The 27,059-nt window shown below is 43.6% G+C and overlaps 1 protein-coding gene across 1 annotated transcript in view; it reads right to left on the bottom strand.

Moving 5' to 3' along the window:
• Positions 1 to 18,055, bottom strand: part of CACHD1 (cache domain containing 1) — a 226,434-nt gene extending 208,379 nt beyond the window's left edge. Inside the window, exon 1 of the mRNA XM_003921472.4 lies at positions 17,196 to 18,055. Coding sequence (XP_003921521.2) covers positions 17,196 to 17,441 — 246 coding nt within the window. The 5' untranslated portion in view covers positions 17,442 to 18,055. The remainder of the gene's footprint in view (positions 1 to 17,195) is intronic.
• Between the last annotated feature and the right edge of the window lie 9,004 nt (positions 18,056 to 27,059).

Raw genomic sequence — 27,059 nt, 5'->3', positions numbered from 1 at the left:
CCACATCCAAAAGTACTAATTCTCTGTAACTTTTCTCAATATCATCATAGAACAGACAGAGCCAACCAGAAGTCAGAGATGGACAAACAGATTGGTCAAAGAACTGAAACTTACAAAACATAAATCATAAAAGCATCTACCACCAGCTACTTAAAAACCCAATTCTATCTATAAAGCATATCATATTGTTAAGCTGTATCTGTAATAATAAGTTTATAAAATGTAAACCCCACCAGCATGGGCAATTCCAAACCACAATCCCATCACCATCACCTCACAAAAAGTTGAAATCATATTCAAATATATAAAGTATTAGAATTGTCTTCTAAACTAACTGATTTGGATTCTTCTATTAACCAAATGAATTAAGCAATCCCAGGCACTACTACTGATGTAACACCACCATGTACTTCCTATATTCATGTCTGTCTTGAAATTAGATATGGCAGGTGCTAAGTAGATAATCAGTCACATTTTGTTTTGTTTTGTTTTTTTAAAGAGGAAGCAGCATAATGAAGACATGAGCCAAAATGATCAAAATCATTTTCTGTATTCTATTGCCAGTGGAATATTAACAGTGATAATTGTAGTTAAGATTGGTGTCACCTCTCTGCTCTCCAAATCACTGGATTGTGTAGGTTATGACATGTAGGTAGAATCAACCCAGCTCTAGACTCTCTAGGCTCTAGGAGTAGGTCCTGATTGGCGTAAACTAATGCAATCCCATTCTCTTGTATTGCATTAGGGTCCAATCAGAGAAGCCCAAGGCATCCTTCAAAGCCTGGGGAAAAAAAGTGTGCTGAAGAGTGTGCTGTACCTCTGGGAAGCCTCGCATCACTGCGCTCATTTTACTACAGGCAAAACCAGCCTGAGGATAAACTGACAGCCAGGGGGTGATAGAGCCAAGACAGCGAGAGAAGGAAATGGAACCAGCCAGAGGGATCCTTCTAAGCAAAAGCCAACTCCCTTGCTCTTGTGCATAAAACCCTCCAATGGCTTCCCATTTCAGCCAGAACAAAATCCAAACTTGTTCTCCACAGTGATCCTACCCTTGCTCATCTTCCTTTATTCCCTCCCACCTTTCTTCAGTGCCTTCTTTCAGCCCTTCACACACACTGATCTCTTTCCCTCCGCAGGTCTCAGTATGCTTTATTCCTTCCTCCAGGTCCTCATCATTCATGCCTCCACCCAAATATCAGCACCCCCAAGAGGCCTTCTTCAAACTCCATGTTAACCTACTTTATGTCCTTAACAGAAGTGGTCAGGGTCCAACATTATCTGCACTTAATGTTTGCATGTTTAAATATTTATCTCCCTCTTATAAGAATGTAAGCTTCTCAAAGACAGGGGACTCTGTTCCATTCATCAGTGTACTCCCAGCTCTCAAAGCTGTGCTGGTGCATAACAGAAGTTCAATCTATAGTTTCTTTCAGATTGACTAACTGTAACTAAGCTCAAGATTCTACGCAGGCTACATTGACCCAAAATCTTCAACAATGTTTTGTTTTTAGCTGAAAACAAGATCTGTAAAACCCACAACTCTCTTGAAGATTTTTATGTATCCTGGATTATACGTTAATACTTCTAATCCTGGATGTCATTATTAAATATTTTAATAAAAGCAAATTTTCTGTGAGAACAATGTCACTTGAAAGAAAATCAATTTGTAGTAGCAAAATTTGGCCCTGATCAGGAAGATAAAAAGCACATCCAAATACATATGTGTGTGTGCGCGCACACTCTCTCAAAACTTGACAATAAATGAATATATGGAAACTTTTTTGGGTTATGGAAATGTTATAAAACCAGATAGTGGTGCTCATTGCTTAATGCTACAAATTTAATAAAAATCATTAAATTATTTAAAAATTAATAATAAAGAAACAGCCCAATTTAAAATTAGCAAAGATTTTGATATTTCACCCAAAAAAGATATACTAATGGCAAACAGGCACATGAATAAAATGCTCAACATCATTGTTCATTAGAGAACTATCCACTAAAACCACAATGAGATACCACTTCACACATTTTACAGTGACTAATATTAAAATGACAGACTCTACCAAGTTGTGGTGAGGCTGTGGAGCAACCATGACTTTCATACATAGCTTGTGGGAATACAAAGTAATGTAGCCCCTTTAGAAAACAGACTGGCAGTTTCTTATAAAGTTTAACATACACTTAACATATGGCACAGTAATCCCACCCCTAGAAATATGAAAACTTACATTCAACCCAAAACTTGTACCTGAATCTTTAATAGCAAATTTGTAACATTAAAAAACTCCCAGCCTGGGCAACACGGTGAAATCCTATGTCTACGAAAATACAAAAATTAGCTGAGCATGATGGTGCATGCCTGTGGTCCCAAATACTCAAGGGGCTAAGATGGGAGGATCACTTGAGCCCAGGAGGTGGAGGCTGCAGTGAGCTGCAATCGCACCACTGCACTCCAGCCTGGGTGACAGAGCAAGACCCTGTCTCAAAACAAACAAAACAAAAAACTACCAAAGATCAAATGTTCTTTAGTTGGAGAATGGATAAATAAACTGTGGCACATCTATACAACAGAATGGTACTAAGCAATTAAAGGCAATTAACTATTGATACATACAACATGGATGAATCTCGAATGCATTGCGTTAAATGAGAGATGCCAGGCTTAGAATGCACACCATAACGTTTTCATTTATCCTCTTCTGAAAAGGCAAAACTACAGATATGGAGAATATATTGACGATTTCCAGGGGCTTCAGGTGGGGGAAGGACTGACTATAAAGGGGCAGCATCAAATAATTTTGGGGGATGATGATCCTGTTGTATATCTTGAATCCGGTGATGGTTACATGACTGCATCAAAATTCATGAAACTTCAACAAAAAGTGTGTATTTTCACTCCCATTAGGATAGCTATTGTAAAATAAACACACCAAACAAAAAGCAAGTATTGGTAAGGTGGGAAAGAAATTAGAACCCTTGTGCGTTGCTGGTGGGAAAGCAAAATGGTACAGCACTATGGAAAACAGTACAGCAGTTTCTCAAACAATTAAATGGCAACCATATGATCTAGCAATTTCACTTCTGGGCATATACTCAAAAGAACGGAAAGCAGAGACTCAAACAGATATTTGTACACTCATGTTTGTAGTAGCATTATTCACAGTAGCCAAAAGGTGGAAGCAAGCCAAGTGTCCGCTGATGGATGAACAGATAAACAAAATGTGGCATATACAACACATGATGGAGTATTATTCAGCCTTAGAAAGAAAGGAAATTCTGACACATGCTACACACGGATGAACCTTGAAGACATTATGCCAAGTGAAATAAGTCACAATAGAACAAATATTGTTTAATTCCACTTCTATGAGGCACCTAGAGTAGCTAAATTCAGAGAGATAGAAAGCAGAACAGCGGTTACCAGGAACTAGAGAGAGGAAGGAATGGGGCATTATTGTTCAATGGTACAGAGTTTGGGAAGATGAAAAAGTTCTGGAGATGGATGGTGATGATGGTTGCACAACAATATGAAAGTATTTAATGCCACAGAACTGTACACTTTTGGCCACACCTAAAAGAGTTACTGGGAAATACACCAGAATTGACGAGGAATAAGAATCCAAATTCTTCACTTCGCATCACCCTTCTGCTGGTATGCTGTCAGCCGCCTGGCTTTCTTTCAGTTCTTAAACTATACCAACGTCCTGTCTCTCAAGACCTCTACAAAGCCTCTTCCTTCTGTTGGAATGCTAACTCCCCTAGACCTCTCCCCTGGTTGGCTCCTCCTCCTTCTGCTATGTCCCCTCCCAACCTCTCCCATGACTGGCTCCTCCTACTGCTAGGCCCCTAGCCCCTCCCCTGATTGGCTTCTTTCCATCACTGCTTCAGATTCCCTTTTAGAGTTGTCAATCCTGCTCGCCCATGTCCAATAATGATTTATCGAGTAATTCTAAGTGCCAAGCACCATTCTACAGGAATATAGCATTGAACAATACAATGTTTCCCTGTGAGAGGTTAGGGGGTATGACAAACACTAAAAGAAACAGGGTAGGAAACAGTGAGGAAGGGCAAGTGAGGGTGCTATTTCAAAGAGGGTTGGCAAGGATACTTCTTGCTGTTTCGCAGCAAGTTCAAAGGTTCTGGGTCAGGAATGTGCTTGGAGTGCTGAAAGTATATGCAACGGGGAGGGGAAGTAAAAGATAAGGTCACAAAGATAGCAGGAGCCAGGTCACATCCAGCTGTGAAGACCACCAGTAATTCAGGTTTTTACTGAGTCAGATGAGAACCTCCAGACGAGTTTTAAGCATATATATGACATATCTGACTTACATTTCTAAAATATCTTCTTTTTTGGGTGGGGGGAAGGGGGGTAGAGACAGGGTCTCACCATGTTGCCCATGCTGGTCTTGAACTCCTGGCCTCAAGGAATCCTGCCACCTTGGCCTCCCAAAGTGCTGGGATTATCAAAGTGAGCCACCACACCCAGACCAGACTGCCAGACTGTCCTTGGTTCGTTCTCTCTCTATATATATATATATATCTCTCTCTCTCTCTCTCTGAGATGGAGTTTTGCTCTGGTTGCCCAGGCTGGAGTACAATGGCTCAATCTCAGCTCACAGCAACCTCCACCTCCCAGGCTCAAGCAATTCTCCTCCCTCAGCCTCCCCAGTAGCTGGGATTACAGGCATGTGCCACCACACCTGGATAATTTTGTAATTTTAGTAGAGACAGGGTTTCTCCATGTTGGTCAGGCTGGTCTCGAATTCCCAACCTCAGGTGATCCACCTGCCTCGGCCTCCCAAAGTGCTGGGATTACAGGCGCAAGCCACCACACCTAGCTCCCTTGGTACTCTTTCTAAAGGCCCCATGTTTCCTTCATAACATTACACAAAATTTACAATCTATATTTATGTATAAGATTATTTGTTTAATGTCAATTTCCTCTAGCAAGCTGCATATTCCATAACAGTAGGAACCATGTCTCTCTCTTTGTAAAAACATAAACTCAAATCCAAGCATACCTGACCTGTGTTCAATAAAGAATTGTGAAATGAATTAACTAATGGAATCTAACCTCTAGGATAAAATAGCTCCAAGAATATGGTTTGCAAGTACACATACATTTTTGTACTTTTTACATTCCTAAGTGTAGCCCAACTTTCTCTAGGTGAATAAATGAAACATTAGAACCAACCAATACTTAGAGTCCTACTGTGCTTACAGTCCTAACGTTCCTGATACTGTAGCAGATACTTCTATTCACTTGAAACATTCTTCTTAATCTTTGGTAGCAGATAAAGATGCAAGACATTTCAAAGTAATTCTAAAGTAATCAAACGGACACATTAAACATAGTAGTAAAAGCTACATTTGTAACAGTAACTACTAAAAAGTTACAAAGTCTACCATTTAAAGGCTGCTGGGTAATGTCTGTGGTCTAGACATTTTTTGAGTCCTCATGATGTGACACAGACAGTGGTAACCATACCAGGACTACACCAATGAGTAAGTCTGTGCTCTTCCCGACAAGAGCTCATGCTCTAATAAGTAATCTCCAGGATGTTTTACTGCTTGTAACTCTTGCCTACAATTGTTATCTGAATATGTGTATATAATTTATTTGCCTCTTTTACAGTCATCTGAAATTATACTGTCTCAAGTTGAAAACACTCCTAACATATGTGTTTGGTTCATAACTACAACACAGGCAAATCCCCCTGTAGACTACAGAAATGGCAAATTTTCCCTTTTCACAAATGGTTCAGTGAAGCCAATTCTGGAACAAATAGCCAAGACTGCAACAAACAAACAAACCCAATCTATACCCTCCAGGTTTTTCCCCAAAACCACTCAGGGCAGTGACAACTCTATGACTAACAGTCCCCTAGAAAAGAACAGAACAAGAGGCAAAAAGCACCGACTCTCTCTTGCAATGGCCAAGGGAAGCTCTCGTTCAGGCACCACCAAACAGAATGTGGAAACCAACCCACTTCAGCATGTTCTGTCTTCGGGCTATCATGAGAATATAGGCTTTAGAGAGAGCCAATCAATTAAAGCGGATTGTGTTAGGACAAAGAAGGCCAGTATTATCCTGGCAGAGTCACACGGAGTAATCTAAGTGGGTTGGTGGGGTGTAGGGGAATCCCATGAAGTGAGTTGGCAAATGATAGAGAATAGACAAGAAACCCAATAGGTCTTTCTACACTTCCAATCCCTAAGAAATGAATGCAATGAGCACAGAAAAACTCTTAAGATATTTAAACACACAGACATATGCTACCAGTAATATGGACATGAAAATATCCTGAAACCATTTATAAATACTATATATTTATATCAGAGATAATAATATACTTCCAATTTTCTTCTTCAAATATCTTTTCATGGTAATACATAGCACAGTAATTGCCAAGTGTTCATGGCTTCTCTGTAATATTTTTTTTCCCTGTATAGAATCCTCACTTTATTTTCAAGTGATGTGGAAATAAAACTATTTCGAGCTGATTATTTTATAAACAGAGTCAAAGCAGACTGATGAATCTATATTTCAGCATATTTATAGATCATTAATTTCTAGCCATTTGTTTTTTGAATTAAGAATTTTTTAAAAAGAAAGAAAAGTTGGCCACCATATACTACACTCAGTGGGTGTTTTTCCTTAACATTCGCCTTATCAGCTCTGCCACAGCTGAAGTGATTCCAAATTGCTTTATGACACACTTGGATTTTCTCTCGCTAATAATTCCTCCTTCCTGCCATGACTGGCAGGCTTCTTCCACACTGCAGTAATGTGGGACAGCTAATTATCTGCCAATCCACCTTGCTATTCCATACTTGGCGACTTTTATCTGCACAGGACAGCTGCACTCCGCGTTTGAAGTAAAATGTCAGTCTCTGCTAATGCAACAAGACTTACATCACTAATGATGTCTCCACACTTTGAAGAAACAACTCAAACCCTAATTAAACATTCAGATTCATTTTCACTGGCTTGCTGATTTTCACTGTCCTTCTACCAGGGCCTTGAATAGCTTTAAAAATACTCCATGCAAAAATAAAATAAAATAAAAATCCAAGGGGAAGCAAGAAAAAAAAAGTGCTGCTGTCTTGGGCTTTGAATGCATCTTTATCATAACTGTTATGGTTGGAAGAGAACCAACACATTATCATGTACAAGGTAAGAATTTACTCCCCTGGCTTCCAACTCTACAATTACAATAAAGCATACTATTTCCAGAGAAATATGGACCATAAGCTACTTTTTATACTCCCCACTCTAGTATTTAGGTGTTGAAACTTTTTGAACTGCGATTAACTCAGAAATCACTTGACCGTGTAAATCTGAAGTAGAGAAAAGCTACCTTTGAACTCAGAAAAAAAAGAGGGCAAGGCAAAGAAACATTTAAATGACATTTAGTTTGTTTCATCATTAAATTAAATGAACAAATCCTCCAAAGTAGTAATCCTATTGTAATTTTCACCGAGAGAGAGAGAGAGAGAGAGAGAGAGAGAGAGAGAGAGAGAAACAACTTCATATCCCTAATGACTAGGGATAGTCACATTACCTCCAAATATAAGGAACTTACTTAGGCACACAGTTAGTTCCCAAAAGCCACTAGTTCCCAACTCAAACATTGATAAGCCACTGCCAGCCACATTGAAATAGAGGGAAGAACCTATTTAAGAAGTAGGCATGCAGGCTGGGTACAGTTGCTCAGGCCTATAATCCCAGCACTTTGGGAGGCCAAGACAGGTGGATCACGAGGTCAGTAGGTCATAAAATCCAATTTCAAAATAGAACTTTACCTGAAAATTACAGGTGCAATTTTCCTCTGTGGCTTTTACATAAACAAACACAAAACAAAGTCATTCCTCCTCTAAAGGTTTTTCTTTTGTTTTGTTCCTTTTTTTTTTTTGAGACGGAGTCTTGCTCTGTTGCCAGGCTGGAGTGCAGCAGCACCACCTCAGCTCACTGCAACCTCCGCCTCCCAGTTCAAGGGATTCCCCTGCCTCAGCCTCCTGAGTAGCTGGGACTACAGGTACGCACCACCATGCCTAGCTAATTTTTTGTATTTCAGTAGAGACGGGGTTTCACCATGTTGGCCAGGATGGTCTCGATCTCCTGACCTCATGATCCACCAGTCTCGGCCTCCCGAAGTGCTGGGATTACAGGCGTGAGCCATTGTGCCTGGCCCAAATTTTCTTTTCAAAAGAAGAATGTATACTACTATGTCAACTTTCCTTCTCCATTCTAAGAGAAAAATGGGGTACCTACAGTTTAATATCATGAAAAGGGTCAAAAAAACGAGTCTAAGACCAAAATCTATCACTTACTAAATCTATCACTTAACTACTGGTATGATATCCAGAGAGCCACTTACTTGGTAGGCCTCAGTTTCTGTAAAATGAACATTTGTAAAACAAGCAGGGCAGATTTGACTATCTCTCTGGTCCATCCCAGTTCTCATAGCAGCCACTGATCTGTAGATCTGAGACGTCAGGGAGAAATGGCACGTCGAGGCAGGCCTGCTAAGCCTGGATTTGTACAACTTCTCAGGAGGGACCACACTGGGAAGCCAGCCTGTCTTTGGACTGGAAGCAGGGAGTCCACCTACAGGCTCAAACTGGACCTAGGGAGGCAGAACCCAGAAATATAGCAGGCCTTGGCAACCGGTGACTGCTGAACACTGTCTGAGTCTGAAATCGCTTTAGCTGCATTTTCTAGGTTCTAAGCTTTCTTCAGATTTTTGTTTCTTCTCCTCAGAGCACATCACCTCCAAATACAAGGAACTTAGGCACACACACAGCAGCTAGTTCACAACTCAAACATTGAGAAGCCACTGCCAGCCACATTGAAACAGAGGGAAGAACCTATTTAAGAAGTAGATCAGACTGAGATCAGCCTGGCCAAAATGGCAAAAGCCCATCTCTACTAAGAATACAAAAATTAGCTAGGCGTGGTAGTAGTTACCACTGAATCCCAGCTGCTCAGGAGGATGAGGCAGGAAAATCACTTGAACCCAGGAGGCAAAGGTTGCAGTGAGCCGAGATCACGCCACTGCACTCTACCCTGGGTGACAGAGCAAGACTCCGTTTCAAAAAAAATAGACGTGCAAAGAGAGAAAAACGGCATATTGGCCACATGCTTTAAGCCTTAATCCAATCCGGCCGAAAGATTTACCCCGGACAGTTCAGTTGCATAGGGCAGTAGCTTCCTTTCTTGCCAGTGTGAGTTAGGCATTTCGCTGCCCACCATGTAACAAGTCTTGTGACATCAGGGATCCAAGAAATAACTCCCCAGCTTGACCTCTGCTTACTTCTCCCACCTCTATCTATGCCCTTTCTTCCCTCTATCTCTCTAAACTCCAAAACCATAATGCCATCTTTCCACTCATCAAAGGTGCTATGCTTTTCCTCAAAAAAGGAGCCTTGTGGGAAGTCCACTCTTTGACTAGCAACTCCTGCCTGCCAGAATCCCTCTGTGCCCATAAATAGGTTAACATCCTTGACACTTTCTCCAAGCATCCAGCTTCTCCTAAGAAATAGTCATGTGACAACATTGGACCCACATGGCTAGTATGCAACAGAGTAGCTGAGTGGTCCTGTCCTCCTTCAACCTTGGCACATGCCCTCCAGCTTGCAACATCAACACTACTCCCTGCTTACCTACACCTGGTCCACTTCATTCATTTTTGTCTAACTGACCACTAGAAACATGAATTAGATATAGCAACCCCCTCAACTCATAGGTTGTACTCTAGATCCCATATTTTAGCATTTCTTTCTATATTGTTTTGAGCTATCCAAGTTGGTTTAGCCTCTCTGGATAAGACAGAGCTCTGGGGTTTCAGGGGGAGGCACTGAATGTCCATTACTCTCAGTCTCCCTGCAGTAAGGCACTCAGTGAATATTTGCTGACAGACTGATCAGAAGACGTTATGTATTAGTCCAGCTCTTCCTCTTCAATCCTCCCCTCTTCTCTCCCACTTACAGCTTATCTTGCTTAGTCCTTTTCTGACTCTTGTCTCTTCTGCAAGGGGGAGAGAACAGGGATAATCAGTAGATATGGTTCATGTTGCAGCAGTCTGATGTGGGTGCCTAGACTATATGCCAGCCTTTAAGAAAACAAGGACCCTCCCAGCCTTGTGAGGAAAGCCAGGTATGAAATCGAGGGCCAGACAGCACAAGTAGGGACAGACCCAGAGGAGCTTCCCCAAAGCAGCTTGACATTACATCTAGCAGGTTGGGGAATTTGCTGGCCAAAGATATTAACTAGTTGGCAGAGGTCTAGGAGACTCAGCAAGGGTTTTATTCAGGCACATCATCATGGTTAAAAAAATGTAGCCTATATAACCTCCAAAATATTTATATTTATTTGTCAACTGTAAATTTTATATGCTAGTGTACCAATATGTTATATATATTATGAAACATTACAAACATAGAAATTAAATAAGGATACAATAAACATGTCATGATGAGATTATTTGATGCCTGGAATTTGCTTCAAAATAATCTGAGGGGAAGAGCAAGTGTAGGCAGAGGTAGAGATGAAACCAGCCAGACCATCAGTTAATAACTGTCTAAGCTGGGTAAGAGGTATGTGGATATTCAAATGCTATTTTATTTACCTTTGTATGTTTTAAAATCTCTGTAGTTTAAAAATAAAGAAATACTTGAAGAAAATGCCAGGTCTAGCATTTTCTTCAGAAAGCCCCAAGCATGGTTTTATACCACATCCAAAGGTATGGTTCACAGAAACATACCTTGAAAACCTGGGGACAGGATTGACCATATTGAAATCCGCAGGTCTGCAAATTAGATTTCAGTTTCATTCAGGCTCAGGACCTACATGTTTATTACCTTCCAGGTTCTGTGCCCTGGCACTAAATGGACTACTCTCATAGGTTGTGTTGTTGTTGCTGTTGCTTTGAGACGGAGTTTCACTCTTATTGCCCAGGATGGAGTGCAGCGGTGCAATCCTGGCTCACCGCAACCTCTGCCTCCGGAGTTCAAGTGATTTTCCTGCCTCAGGCTCCCGAGTAGCTGGGATTACAGGCATATTTTGTATGTTCAGTAGAGACGGGGTTTCTCCATGTTGTCAGGCTGGTCTCGAACTCCTGACCTCAGGTGATCCATCCTCCTCGGCCTCCCAAAGAGCTGGGATTACAGGCATAAGCCACCACGCCTGGCCTGCTCTCATATTTATATTTCTGTTTATTGACTGTTCCTACCTTAGGCCCTGAGCTAGACATTTGGTTACCCTTTAAAATATATTTCCCCCCATTAGCTACAAGAAATACAAAGACATTAAAGTTCAGAGTGATTTAATAACATGCCAGAAGTTACACAGTTAATAACTGGCTGAGTCAAAATTCTTGTCCCTATTGTCCCTTCATATTTTGAATTTCAATAAATTCTTACTCCAAAGTCCAAGCAGATCCAAAATAAATCCCACTCCCCCAATATCAAAATTCCAGTTCTGCAAGGTTCCTGCCTGCTCATCCACTTAAGCTCAAGGAAGGAACTCCTCAAGCAGCAACCAGAAATAGCACCAACAAGTTACAAAGTGTAAAACCATCTCCTCTCCCTCCCGCAAGTCCTTCCAGACTCAAGTACTATTGGCAGGAGAAACATAATAAGCACAAGGAATAAGGCCAGCTAAGATAGGCATTCCTGAAAAGGAAGTCGAGGAAGTGCTAAGAACAACAGAGACAGTTTATCAGAAGTCATTTAACATGCTTTTTCTTGGGTTCATTCCTAACAAGTTCAACTCAGAGTCATCCATCTGTCAGTGGTCAGTTTTCTTCTACTCCAAATATCCATTTTCAAAAGAAGGCACAGCAGTTTTTCCAGTAAGGTTTATATAGTACACAAGGCATGGAATCAAACCACATTATTTGCAAATACAGGTGACTTTTCCTTTAAAACCATTCAATATTGCGTTAATTACACATTCAAATCATTCTAAACCAGCCCTGTCCTGATATGATGCATGTGATTTAGAGGAAATTATACATCTTACCAAACATGACTGCAAATCAGCTTGCAGTTATGATAGAGCCAGCAAGATATTTATGTCCAATAACCACAGAAGCTCTAGGATAACGGCCAAAGAAATGAGACATCTCTGAGAGCACAGGAGTCAGAGTCCTGTTCAGGTGTTCAAGATACACCAGCTACCTTGTCCAGTGCCACCAAAGGAATCAGAAACATCTGATGAACTACTGATTTGGCTATGCATCATGTTTGAAGCTGCGCTGCTGCTGCTGCTGCTGCTACTGCTGCTTTCAGGACTGGCCTCTGTGTGTGGACATTTCACTGAAAAGGACGATGGAGAAGAAGCTAACTTCCTTGACTTCACCAGAGGAGCTTGGGCCAGGATCCTCTATGCACCCACATCTTGTTTCTCTCTCTGCCACTGCACTAACCCACTGCAGTGTAAAGCCTCTATGCCTCTCGCTAACCACCTGTATCATAATGTCTTTTTGTGTCGATTTCCATCATTAGTTGAGAGAGTAAAGGCATGGGCCACGCTTTAGTCATCTTTGACTGCTAATTTAATATAACCCAAGACCCTTCATAGAGCAGAAGCTCCCCAAAAGTTTGTTGGATATATGGGAAAATGAATAATGCAGGACAGACAGGGTGGCTCACACCTGTAATTCCAGAACTTTGGGAAGCCAAGGTGCGAGGATCACTTGAGGCCAGAAGTTCAAGACTAGCCTGGCCAACAATAAGACTTCATCTTTACAAAAAATAACAAAATTAGCAGGATGTGGTGGTATGTACATGTAGTCTCAGCTACTTAAGAGGACTGCTTGAGCCCAGGAGTTTGAGGTTACAGTGAACTATGATCACATCACTGTACTCCAGCCTGGAAGTACAGAGATCATCTTAAGAGCAAAGACCCTGTCTCTTAAAAAAGAAAAAAATAATTGGAATAATGAATTAGTGCATTGCTGTTTTACTGCATACAAAGAAGGCTTGCTCTTTACTGCCAGCTGTAGTCACTATTTAGGACAACGCTTTAAAGTATATTTGATACTTCTGCCCTAGCTGAGTCCTTCAGTTCCAGAAGATACTCAGTTCTAGCTGCTGCATTTTCTTCAATTGGAGTTGAAGCTCCAGATCTTGCTTCTGGTATTTCTTCTGCCCTGACTGGAAGAAACCCTGCTCCTTCCTCCCTCCCAGGCCCCATCCAGCAGCTGTCTGACCAACCTGCTGGTCTGTCTGCCAAGTTCATGGTAAGTGTGCCCAGCCCAGCAGAGTTGTGTTTGAGCTAACATCAAGGCAGGCACACTGGCCATGTGCCAGGCCCTTGCTGTTAAGAAGCCTGTATTGTCATATAATGTTAAATGGGCCTTATAAGTGCCTGGCGAAATGGCTCCCAGAGTCAGATATGCCTTCTAACAAGCAGGCATTGTTACTTAACTGGTTTACCTGTGCAATCGTATCTTCTCCTCCAGAATGTAAACTCCTTAAGGAGCAATGCTGGAAAACGTCCTTGTAAAATCCCCTGAATACCCAATATAGAGCTCCATGCTCAGTAACCTTTCAATAATTATTTCTCCATTTGAGAACAACCACATACATCAACATTTCTCAGCCCCAGATTAACATTAACAGGTGCCTTTACATGCACCATTTCCTTTAAGTCCACATAGTAAATCTCAAGACAGAACCACCATCCTCAATTTTACAGATAAAATCACCCAACTTGCAAGTGGCAGAGCTGGAATCCAGGTCTCTACCTACCCAACACTGGGCTGTGGCTCTTTCCACTCCACAATGCTGCTTGATAAAAACTTGTTGCATGAATAAATAGACAAAAACAAGTCTCCCTAGACACGGCCACGTACTGCTCCCAGACCTAAACAACACCATGGCTCCTCTGCACCAGACCCATGGGGAGATGTTGATTAGGTTTTTGACTTCTATCTGTGATGCATCATGTCTGCTGCCAAGGGAACAGTATTCAGTGACAGCTTTCCCAGAGCACTGGCAAAATTGGTTGGCACAACTTATTTAAGTTTTTTTCTTTTTTTAATTTTGTGCATTATTAAAGAGGAACAACAAAAATCATGAATAGGCAGCCCCCACTGGAGAATTTTCCAAGAAAATCTTCAAGATAGACGCTTTTCAAACTGTCTTCTCTAACAGCAAGTGCAAAAACTATGTCATGGGAAACTACAGAGCTGAAAGAAGGCTAGCTTTTCGTTTTTGTAAAATTACCCCCTTGCCACTTGAAATGCTGCAAAACAACAGGCCTGGTTTGAGGGCTACTTAGTAATTTCTCAAATTAAAATTGTCTTTGGAGAAATTCAGCAAAAGCATATACAAGTCCAAACATTGACTTTTTACCTATAAAGAGATCTATAGAAGGTTTCTCATAAAGTGAGATGCTGTCCTGAAAGGCGTGTACTATGCTCAAAATACCAAGGTCAAATGAAAGGAGTCAATCCCTTAAGCAAGGGAAGACATTCTTTTCCAAAGAGACACAATGGTCCCCCTCTCCACCCCCACCCCGGCCATCTTTGTAGGAAGTCCCACCTTAAAGCCTATATATGAGGCTTACTTCTGAAAAACAGATTAGCTCCACATCTATAAAATCCAACATGCCGCAGGGAGGGCTATATAACCTACACTTTAGGTAACTAAACCCACATAATTTCAGACCCACTGAACAAATCCCAAAGGTTACAGATGAGAATGTGGGGCTCAAAATCTTTGTTCTAAGGCGAGAAATCTAACCAGCATTAATTTTTTTTTAACCAGTCTAACTAAATCAAAAAGATACACTTTCTGCAATTTTCCCAGATAGAAAGAAGTGGCAGATCAATGTATAGCTCAAGAAGTGGAATTTAAATACAGTATGTGTGTCTCCTTTCAAAAAAGGAGAGAAGCCACTTCACATTTTGCCAGACAAAACCCTGTCCACAGGAGGTCCATTTCCACAATGAGGTTGCAAAGGTGTTAGAAAGAGGCCAGTTGGGAGGAGATAAAGGGCCATTTGGGCATAAACCCCCGACAGATCAGACCTTTTTTTCAGAAGTGTCTCTTTTTCAACAGGGAAGTCTTTTAAAACTACATTTGCTTAGGATCCCTACCTGAATGACAATGTGTTGGGATCCAATTTCACCTTTTGTCAAGGACTGGGTGAGAAACATTAAACGGCTGTGAGCATCTCAGAAAAAGCAATTCCTTAGCTTACACAGAAAAAGCGAGGGTGGGATGGGGTGGGGGAATCATAAGATTTCTTGTCCAGCCCCAGTGATAAAATGAAGGTAGCAAATGCCTACAAATCCTACAAGCAGAGTCCACAACTCCAATATATTCAGTTTCCTTTATTAAAAGAGGTGCCTCGGTGCAATAATACAATTCTGTTTGTGCACTGAATGGAAACATTCACCCTTTTTTTTTTTTAAATTCTGGTTTTCTATCTTTTCTAAATGTCACTTCACTCCTAGGAACTCAGCAGTAATCAGAAATCCGAAAACGCATATGGAAAAAATTACAACTGAATCTGAACCCGAAAGATTGGCACAGTTGATGAATCTTAAAAGCTTATCTATTATTATGCAAATCAAGAAAATCCAACTCCCTTGCACTTCAGGGCCGGGTGTCTGCAAATAAATGCAAAATTACCTTTCAAAACCTATCCACTCCTCAATCTCATGTCACCCTAAAAAAAAAAAATCCCAATGGTCTTAAAAGGTCTGTGGAACTTGGGTTAGGAAAACTGTAACCCCTTGGGAGGGGACGGGCGGGAAAGTGGGAAGAAGAAGGAAGAAAAGAAGAAGGAGAACAAGAAGAAAGTTGATGAAGAGGAAGAAGGAAGAAAGAAGAAAGAGAAGGTGAAGAGAAGAGGAGGAGGAGGATGGAGAAGGAAGAAAGCAGAAAGAGGAGAAGAGAGGAGGAGAAGGAAGCAGAGGAGGGATAAGAGGAAAGGAAGGAAGAAACCTAAATCCCAAAAGTGACTCAAAACACCTCTCCCGGTGGGAGGTGGAAGAAGTGGTCACAGTAGGATGGAAATCAGAAACCTATTCCAAGAACGCATTCTTGGAAACTTCGATCTTTAGAAGACCACATTCATCACGATGATTGTTAGAATGTTTAAGAGAATGGTGTTTATTTACCTAAAAATATTATAGCAAAGGTTTCAGGCTGGGAATGTCATCTCAACCTCTCCTAATCTAGTGGATCTTTACAGTCAAGTGGATTAAAGTAACAGCGGGACAGAATCTCCAGATGGTTGTGTTCGGCAATTTTTACTATTGTTGGTCGTGGGTAACATCATCAGGATTCCTTACTAGCAGCAGGCAGTTTTTCCGTCAGTCCCCTTTCCTCTCCCGAGGAGTATGGACATGATAAACAACCTGGAGAAATGGGAATCTTACTCATTTTGCTGCTTCTTTCCTCACACCAAAAAGGTACACACGAAAGACAAATCATACAGCAGACAGCACGCAAACCACAGCAGAAAACGCGGAATGCAACAAAAAGAGCTCTACCGCAGGATTAGAGTCTGGAGTCTACTCGCAATCTACCAGGCCAGCCCCTCCCCCATGCTCCCGGGCGGGGAAGGGAGCGCGGAGCCCACTCTGAGGGCGGCTCTCCGCCGGGACCTAGGTGTCCCTGGAGCAGCTGCATACGCCGCGGCGCCTTCCCTCCCGGCGCCCGTCGGTGCGCCTCGGTCATGGGGACGCGAGGACGCGGTCAGAGCGTTAGGGGTTGGGACTTAGGAAAATCGTCCGAGCAAGGCGGGGCTGGCTGCCCTGGGATGGGGACACAAAGAGGGAAGGGGAGTTCGTAGGGGTGGCAGGGTGAAAACAAGCGTACAAGGGAAGTATGTGCAAATTAGAGAAGAGATGCGAGGAAACCAGAGAATCCTGGACGAGACGAAGGAGCCGGTGACCAGAAGAGATGGGGCTGTGTGGGGTCAAGTGGTTCAGTGCAGAGGGCAGGGGATTCTGCAGAGGAGAAAGGGAGGGGTAGACGAGTGCCTGGAAGAAGAGTTGGTGTATTGTTGGGGGTCTGTGCAGAGGACAGCGGGGTCCGACGGGAAGCGGGCCTCCGTGCATGCAAGGAGCCAATGCACACACAGTCCAGGGGACTTGTACCGCGGAGTGGGATGGGGCTTTGCGCAAAGGAGAAAGGCGGGATGCCTGCCCAGCTCAGGGGCCACTTACCTGCATGGTGACGACCCCCAGCTCCTCGGCCGCCAACCTCCGCATCTGGCTGGCCAGCACTTGCGCCTCGTCCAGGATGGAGAAGTCGGCTTCGGCCCCGGCGCCCAGGAGCCAGCACGCTACCAAGCAGAGCAGCCTGAGGGGCGGCCGCCGCGCCCGGGCCCCGGCGCGGCCAGACAAGTCGGGACCACGGCGGGCCAGGGCTGCCGCCCCGGCCGTCTCCTCTTCCTCCCGCTGTTGGGCCATGCTGCCTCCCCCCACTCCCCGCCGACGGACTTCGGGCGCGGGGAAGCGGGGAGGGGGCCGTGGGAGGTGCGCTCAGGGCCCGCTCGGCGCACCCCGAAAAACTTTCTTCCTCTCCAGTAGGCTCGGCTCCGCGCCGCGGTGGCGGCGGCTCCCAAACTTAGGGGGCGCCCGGCTACAGCGCGGGAGAGCAGGCGGCCACCATCGCGGAGCTCCGCGGCGGGCGGGGGAGGAAGCGGCCGCCCGAACGGTCCCGGGAGCCCGGCGCCCACTCAGCCCCCGCGGCGCAGAGGGCGTCTCGGAGAGCCCGGGCACCCGCAGGCCGGAGTGCGCGGGCCGCGGGGCTGACAGTCGGAGTCGGAGCCCGAGCCGAGCCGCGCAGCTCTCGCTTCCTGCGAGTCCCGGCGCAGCGAGCAGGCGGCGGCGAGGGCGGACGGCGGCCCCCGGGGGAGGAGGAGCGGCGGCCGGGCTGCGAGGCTGGGGCAGCCACCCGAGCGGAGCGCGCAAGGAGAGGGGAGCCTTCGCAAACCCACACAACTGAAAGAAAGAAAGCCAGCGGCGGGGAAAGGGAGGCGTCTGGTGCCACCACGCTGCGCTCCGGCTCCGCGCACTTCCCGGCTCGGCCGCCGCGGCGGCTGCGGTGATTTATGGAACCAGCGAGAGAGGCGGGGAAATTCCCCCGGTGGCCCCTCCTCTCTCCCTGGCTCCCGCCTCAGAACCTGCCCCCCGGGACGCTGGGGGCCGGGGACCAGCCTCTCTCTGCTCGGGGACCTGGAGCCCGCGGACCTTCTCTTGGCGGGAGACAGAGACCCGCGCCAGCACTCCCCGCCTCCGCCAGCGCCAGGGAGCCCGGGTTCCCACCCGGCCCAGGTTCCACCCATCCACAGTCCCTTTAAGTTCTAGGACGCTGGCTGGCTGCCTGGCAGCGGTTGGGGAAGAAGAAGACGGCCATGTGTGGGTCCACTCCCTCTCCTCGATGTCACCCATCACGATGGCTAGCCCGCGTTCCACCCACAGAAGTCTGTTGCAACCAGCCACCGTGTGCATGGCCCTGGGCTTGGGGGTGTGCACAGTATCCTTTAATCTCCGCGACATGCCATAGGAGGTACGTATCTTTATCCCAATTTTTTTAGGTAACAAAGACAGAGGCTTAGAGAGGTGTAATAAATTGCCCAAGGTCACCCAGGGGATAAGAAACAAATCCGGAATTTAAGCCTATGTCTTACTCCAAGGCTTTTGCTCCTAAACACGACAGAGTTCTGTCTCTCTTTGGAAATGAACCATATGATCCCATCAAAAGCAAGAAAAAAGAAAAAGAACGACTGAACCAGAGTCCACCGCACACACACCTGTTCTCCCAAGCATGGAGAGGCAAGGTTAACCTTCCTGTTTGTCCCTGACTCCTGGCTCAGGCTCGCTGAGAAATCACCTGTTGGAAGCACCTGGAACAAGTCAACTGGGTGTGTGTGTGAAGAACCGCCACTCTTCCTTCCAAGCCCTGTGAGGTTGCTGCTGCAGTTTGCTGGAGAACGGAGCCAACACTGGAAGGTTAAAGGACTAGTCCGGGGCTACCTAGCAGAGGTGGTAGCACGACTAGAAACTGGATTTAGTCTCTCTTCATTTTACAGAAAAACCTTCTGTTTTACGTCTTTGACTGTATTGTATTAAAAACTCATCTTGTAAACTCTCCCTGGCCCGTATTTACCTCATTGTGATCACTTCTCTATTCTCAATTCCCCAATCAGTTTTGTCCTTGCAATATTATGTTGTCATTTTGTAACTTTTTTTTTTTTTTTTTTTTTTGAGACGTAGTCTCGCTCTGTCGCCTAGGCTGAAGTGCAGTGGAGCCATCTCGGCTCACTGCAACCTCTGCCTCCCCAGTTCAAGAGATTCTACTGCCTCAGCCACCTGAGTAGCTGGGATTACATGCATGCGTCACCATGCTCTGCTAATTTTTATATTTTTTGTAGAGACAGGGTTTCACCAGGTTGGCCAGGCTGGTCTTGAACTCCTGACCTCAGGTGATCCACCTGCCTCAGCCTCCCAAAATGCTGGTATTACAGGAGTGAACCACCGAGCCTGGCCTGTGATGTTACACAGGAGTGATTACAGGAGTGAACCACCGAGACTGGCTGCCTCCATACTGAGGCAAACAAGCTGAGCATGGAGACTAATCCCTTCACCTCCACATCATCCACGCAAGCACACAATAGTACTGGAAAAATGATTCTTGAGTTAATAATACGATAAAAACCTACCTGTGTGTCTTCTATTCCTGGAGATGAGCCGACATTTGTTGGAAAGATGATCCTTTAACTCCTGTTTTGGTTTTTTTTTTTAATTGTTGTATCTTTTACATGATACTCAGCAAAACAATACATTAGTCCATGTGATAAGTGGAAGAGTAAAGAACAAAAATAATAATGACAGCTAGCATTATTAATTTTTTTGTGTTAGATTCTCCAAGGTTACCATCACCAAGGTGTCACACGTCTCTAAACTCCCTTCTGAAATGCCTTCACAATAGGCATTTATTGCCCATCTTTTATATGTTGGTATTTCTTGAGGTCTTATTTCTTGAGATTCTAATACAATGTCACCGTTTTTTCATTCTAAGGTTCTTTTTGAGGACGCTCAACCACACCTATGCTTTCGATTATTACCAAAACACCAGAGTTGGCATACTTCTAAATAAAGCTCAACCTGGATCTCCATTTTTCTAGCTATTTCCTGGCTTCTCTGCTAGATATGCCTGAATGAAAACTCATTACTGCTTTCTCCCGTATTCCATCTAAATCCATATTTGCCTGCAAATCTAGACGGATGTCACCAACTCTGTAAGCTAGGTACCCACTCTCCATCCACCCCAGCTCCCGACATAACTCCCATATCCATCCCCTGCTCTCCCATCTGCAGCCCATGGCCTGACGTCAGTTCCTTATCACAGCTTGCCTGTATTATCACCAGTCTCTTCATGGGTCTCCATGTAGTCTCTCTGTTCCCCCTCATTCTGTTCTCCACATATAAGTCAAAATCAACTTTCTAAAAGTCAAATCTCAACTTGCCATTCACTAATCTAAACATCTGATGCCCCATCACAGAGAAGTAAACCTAACAAAGAAGTCCCTTTGTGGTCTGCCCTTTTGACTCTTCCGGCTTTATTGTAGCCAATGTGCCCCTCAGTTGCCTCACTGCCCCCAGAAAACACCTTTCTGGAAGCCTCAAAAGCCTCCTCCTTCTCTCCACTGTTTAGGTCCCCTATTCAGCTGAGATGTCATTTCTGTGACACCTACCACCACAGTTTACTGCTCCTCTGGTTCTCCAAATCTCTTGATTCTTGTCTCAGCCCTTAATGTACCCCAGCACTTAAAAAGCAGCATTGTGATTGTCCACTTGAAAGCCTTGATTTCTCCACCCTGTTTCGCAAAGTGTGATCCACCAAACACAGTAGCCTCAGGACACTCTTAATAAACTGCAAATCCTGTACTCTATTCCAGGTCTACTAAAGCAGACTCTTTGGAGGTAGGGGTGGGTCCTGGAATATGCATTTTATAGACAGCCTTCCCCCACCCCACATTAGTCTTATGAACCACTGCTAGACTGCAAGCAAGCTTCCCAGGATGGTAACTCATGCATCCTGGAGCTCTATTTAGCCCAGTGTCTATAACCAGGAGGTTCTCAGTACCCAGAAAGGAACATGTGGCTATTCCTACATTGTCAGTAGAGAAAAGTCTCAAAAAAAAAAGTTTTTTGCCCAAGTTAATACAACTTTTACATGGTGATGTCAGTGTGCAAACCTGGGCCTTCAAATATCAAACCAAAAGCTCTGAGTTACTAGTCTGATGTCAGGGAGAATATTTATCCACATGTATACTGGTACATGATAGACCAATAAAAGCTTGTTGTGTGATAAGCTGCTAATCCTTAACGTTCCTCATCCATATAAGTGAAATTGTCCTAACCATCAACCTCTGCTAAGTAGTAGTTGATTCTTTCCCCAGGGGGCAACTGATGGGACCAGGGTAGCTATGTGACATCAAGGTAACCAATCTATAGCACCTAAGGCATGGCAGAAATATTAACTGGGACAAGTCTTCGTTTTCAAAAATTTTAGCTAGGAAATATTGAGGAAAAAGCAGTTAGAAGTGGTAGTTGTGACATAAGAGGGGGCCATAGGCACCATGAATCTCATAATGTATACAGCAGGAAATAGGCATATATATACATATATATATATATATATATATATATATATATATACACACACACAGTCACACAAACACACATATATCGACAGATGTACATATATGGCTATATATTCCCTGATACACACACATATATGTATGTATACATCTCTTTATACATATATATGAACCCAGATATAGATATAGAATAAATATAGCTATTAGATGGCCATATATGTATACGTATACATATATATGTATATACATGTGCGTATATATGTATATGCATGTGTGTGTATATATATGTATATACACAGAGACATACATAGTCATATAGCAAAGCTGAGAGTGTGAATCTTGGATAAAACCTGGGTTTGGATCCCAAGGACAATACTTCTTTAGCTGTTATCTCTGTAAGACTTAACTTCTCAGCCTCAGTTACTTCATCTGTGCAATGTAAATAATGCTACCTAACGTTTTTATGAAAAGGCACATTAACTGGTACATAGACACACCCAATAAATAGTGGTGTGACTCTGCAAGCTGAAGCTGTGAAGGAGCAAACCCCCGGGATGAGCTAAGAAAGCCAATCAGAGACGGGAGTGTGGAGTACATAGAACCTATGGCCTATAACAGAGACTGTTGCCAAGAGCCATAACTGACTTGATTTCAGAACTTTCTCATTCCAAATCCAGTCTACATGTTCTATTAACAATAGACCCTTTCTTCTGTCTTTTGTCTTGATGTAACTCTATAGATAAGTTCAATAATCTCTTCTATACAGAGAGGACACTATTGACTGTGCAGCTGTTTGAACTACAAAATAATGAAAAGACTGGTAAGTGGGTCACAACTGTCCCGAGAAGACCATAGATCACCGTGAAATTTGCCTGATAATTTTATCTTCTCTCCAGAGTACTCTTCTACCCCTTGCTTATGACTGCCGTGGACACTTGTTCATTATCTGCTTCCTCTCCAGAAGCTCCAGCACTTAGCATTGCAAGTGTCCATTTGCAAGTCTGTTTTCTCCATCTTAATGTTTCTCACAGTGTGTTCTCTCAATGACCTGCAGAGGAATGACTTATTAGGAACTGTGTCTGCTTTATTCACTGCCACAGTGTCTAGCACAGTTCTAGAACCAGAGTAGAAACTGAGGATTGTTGACCCAATTAATGGGGGGGGGGGGGTGAAATTAGGAAAATCCGTGAATCATTAACTCTGATGCAATGAGTTGCAATAACAATTTTGCTCCTTGACTGCTAAAGAATAACCAAGAGTTGATCGGGTGCGGTGGCTCATGCCTGTAATCCCAGCACTTTGGGAGGCTGAGGCGGGTGGATTACGAAGTCAGGAGATCAAGATCATCCTGGCCAACACAGTGAAACCCCCGTCTCTACTAAAAATACAAAAATTAGCTGTGTGTGGTAGCCAGCCCGTTTCTGTAATCTCAGCTGCTCAGGAGGCCAAGGCAGGAGAATCACTTGAACCAGGGAGTCAGAGGTTGCAGTGAGCTGAGATCACACCACTGCACCCCAGCCTGGTGACAAAGTGAGACTCCATCTCAGGAAAAATAAAATAGAATAATAAAAAAAAATAACCAAGAGTCTTCATCAAACTGGTTGCTCTTCCATATTTGGGGGAGTATAAAGCTACTTCAGTGATAGACCACCTCATGGCACCCATTGTCCAAGATCTTCATCACAGAAAAACTCCATGTCAGATTGTTTTGAGGAACTCTTGGTCAGACTTCCAGAAGTTCCCAAGCTACCACGATTCCCTTTACATGCTGGTGGACATAAGACCCAAGTTAGCAACAAATTCTCAGCCTAATGCTACAAGCAGGTATCCCATTCAAAACAGTAACTGGACCGGGCACGGTGGCTCATGCTTGCAATCCCAGCCCTTTGGGAGGCTGAGGCGGGCAGATCACTTGGGGTCAGGAGTTCAAGACCAGCCTGGCCAAGATGGTGAAGACCAATCTCTACTAAAAATACAAAAATTAGCCATGTGTAATGGCAAGCGCCTATAATCCCAGCTACTTGAGAGACTGAGGTGGGAGAATCACTTGAACCTGGGGGGGCAGAGGTTGCAGTGAGCCAAGATCATGCCACTGCACTCCAACCTGGGCAACAGAGTGAGACTCTGTCTCAAAAAATATATAAAAACATAAAAATAAAATAAACAAAACAATAACTGGCTGCAAACTATATTTAACCTGTGAACTCAGGAAGCTCAGGAGAATAGAACTGGTAACCAATTCCAAGGGCAGAAATTAGCACTCTCTTATTAATTTCTACCAGACTACAAATCTCAGCCAGTGTAACTTACAGTTATCATTATTATTTTTTAATTTTAAAATTAAAAAATGCCTTTTCTGAGGCATGGTCTCCTTCTGTCACCCAGGCTGATGTGCAGTGGTACATTCATGGCTCACTGCAGCCTTGAATTCCCTGGCTCAAATGATCCTCCCACCTCAGCTCCCCAAAGTGCTGGGATTACAAGCATGAGCCATCATGCCCGGTGACTTATTGTTAAATAAATGGAAATGGCTAATGGTCTAGATTGGATCATAGAACATAGATTCTCTCTGTTTTTCACATTCCTCCTGGTGATTTTAAAAATCTTCAGATCTCCTATTTCTATTCAAATTGGGAGCTAGTAAAGGTTGAATAACAGTAACAGATACAAGTTACCAAGAACCTTCTATGTTCAGGTGCTGTATATTACACACAACATATTATTCCTTTTTTTTTTTTCCCTTGAGATGGAGTCTTGCTCTATCAGCCAGGCTGGAGTGCAATGGTGGGATTTTGGCTCACTGCAACCACTGCTTCCCAGGTTCAAGCAATTCTCCTGCCTCATAGCTAGGACTATAGGCATGCCACTATGCCTGGTTAATTTTTGTATTTTCAGTAGAGACAGGTTTTCACCATGTTGGCCAGGCTGGTCTCAAACGCCTGACCTCAGGTGATCCACCTGCCTCAGCCTCCCAAAGTGCTGGGATTATAGGCATGAGCCACCACACTTGGCCTCATTTCTTAATCTCTTAGTATGTTTCCTATGTTCTATCATTTAAGCATCAAAATAGGGAAGACAAGATCATTGCAATATTATACACAGGGAAACTGAGGTTCAGAAACAGCAGAGCTGGCATCTGTTTGACTCCTAACTCAATTATTTTGCAACTCTATCATGTGCCTCTTTCTGAATAAAAAAAAAAGAAATTATATTAATTGGTACCCCATGAATCGCTGCCCAAGAAACATCTTTATTTCCAAAGCAGCAACTATTTTTTCCTGTTAATTTCAACAAACATTTATTGAGCGTTTGCTATATGCCAATGATTTTGCTGGGTGCTAGAGATATAAAGATGAATATGATTGGCTGTCCTTAAGAACTTTATAGTTATTGGAAAGGACAGAGAATCAAGACAGAATATCACGTACAACAAATGCCTCATGGCCTTTCCGCTTCCTGTTCCCTATGTCTTGAATGCTCTTCCTTCAAATATCTGCTTTCACTCTCAGGAACTGCAAAAGGTCTGAGACTTTACCCTATTTGCAAGCTAGCAAGTCAACCTGCCACAGCCTCATGATGCTGGCAGAAGACACGAGACTCCTGAGTTAGAGACAAAGGGTTTTCTTGCTCAGAGCCATAGTGGTAGCCATAGTGTCAGCATTTGTGCCAGTCCTCCAAGACCCAATTTCCACAGGGCAATATGAAGACGGCCAGGTGACCACCTGCATACAACAGGTAGCATTGAAACAGAGAAACCCCAGGCTTAGATAACCCAAATCTTTTATGATGAAATGCAAAGAAAACTGCCCTTTGCTCCAGAAGGAAATATGTTTAATATATTGAACAGAAAGCATATTTTCCCTTTGCCTTTCCAACCACTCCCTTTCCTGCCCTGAGACAGCAGCCCAGGGCAGGTGCCTTATGTTGAGACCAGGTGATTCTCATCTGGACAACAGGCAAATTGTTTACTCCTTTAAAAAGGACACAACCATGCAGCTCTTTTCACAGACAGAATATGTAAGAACTGGAGGTTGATTAATTATTAACATTTACTGGCTGTTGTAAGGTTGCATCTGTTTTTGGATTTAAAATATTAAGATGGCCGGGTGCGGTGGCTCACACCTGTAATCCCAGCACTTTGGGAGGCCGAGGTGGGTGGATCACCTGAGGTCAGGAGTTCAAGACCAGTCTGACCAATGTGGTGAAACCCTGTCTCTATAAAAAATAAATAAATAGCCGGGCGCGGTGGCTCAAGCCTGTAATCCCAGCACTTTGGGAGGCCGAGGCGGGTGGATCATGAGGTCAAGAGATCGAGACCATCCTGGTCAACATGATGAAACCCCTTCTCTACTAAAAATACAAAAAATTAGCTGGGCATGCGTGCCTGTAATCCCAGCTACTCAGGAGGCTGAGGCAGGAGAATTGCCTGAACCCAGGAGGCGGAGGTTGCGGTGAGCCGAGATTGCGCCATTGCACTCCAGCCTGGGTAACAAGAGTGAAACTCCATCTCAAAAATAAATAAATAAATAAATAAAATATTAAGATGACTACCAAAAAAAAAAAAGAGAGAGAGAGACATTATCTCTACCTGCCAAGGCTGTTCAGTAAACAGAAATCTTTGAAAATACAGTCCAGAACAAAGGAACAGTTAACATCTTGCTCACAAGGCATGCAAAAATGCAAGAAACCCATTGAAAATTGTGGCACTCACTCACTGTCTAGGGAGACAAGACTTAGAAATATACAAAGTGAATTAGCAATAAGCGACTTAAACCACTTATTGAGGCTGTGATACAAGAGATGGAACAAAGCAAATAAATTGCACAGGCAGGCCAGGTGTGGTGGCTCATGCCCGTGATCCCAGCAGTTTGGAAGGCCAAGGCAGAAGGATCCCTGGAGCCCAGGAGTTCGAGACCAGCCTGGGTAACATAGCGAGATCTTATCTTTAAAAAAAATAAACAGAATTATTCAGGTGTGGTAGTGCATGCCTTGTAGTCCCAGATATTCTGGAGGCTGAGGTGAGTATTGCTTGAACCTCGGAGGTCGAGGCTGCAATGCGCTGATTGTACCACTATACTCCAGCCTGGGTGACAGAGCAAGACCCTGTCTCAAAAAACTGAACAAAACACAGACAACAATGATTATATATGGAAATAATATTAATAGCTAATATTAGTAGTTATCTATAGGTTACAGTGAGCCAAGATCACGCTACTGTACTCCATCTTTCTGAGTGCTTACTAGGTTCTAGGCATGATGCTGTATGTTTTAAATGAAATGAACTCATTTGATCCTTAAAATTCTGAGTCATAATAATAATAGCTAACATGTATTGTGCTCTCACTAGTTTCCAGGGACTATATTAAGTGTTTTAGACAAATTATTTTATTTATTTTTGCAGAGAACATATTAAGTAGAT

Source organism: Saimiri boliviensis, chromosome 11 (assembly GCF_048565385.1).
Source record: "Saimiri boliviensis isolate mSaiBol1 chromosome 11, mSaiBol1.pri, whole genome shotgun sequence".
In the NCBI taxonomy this organism is placed as follows: Eukaryota; Metazoa; Chordata; class Mammalia; order Primates; family Cebidae; genus Saimiri; species Saimiri boliviensis.
This window is presented reverse-complemented; position numbering and strand designations above follow the sequence as displayed.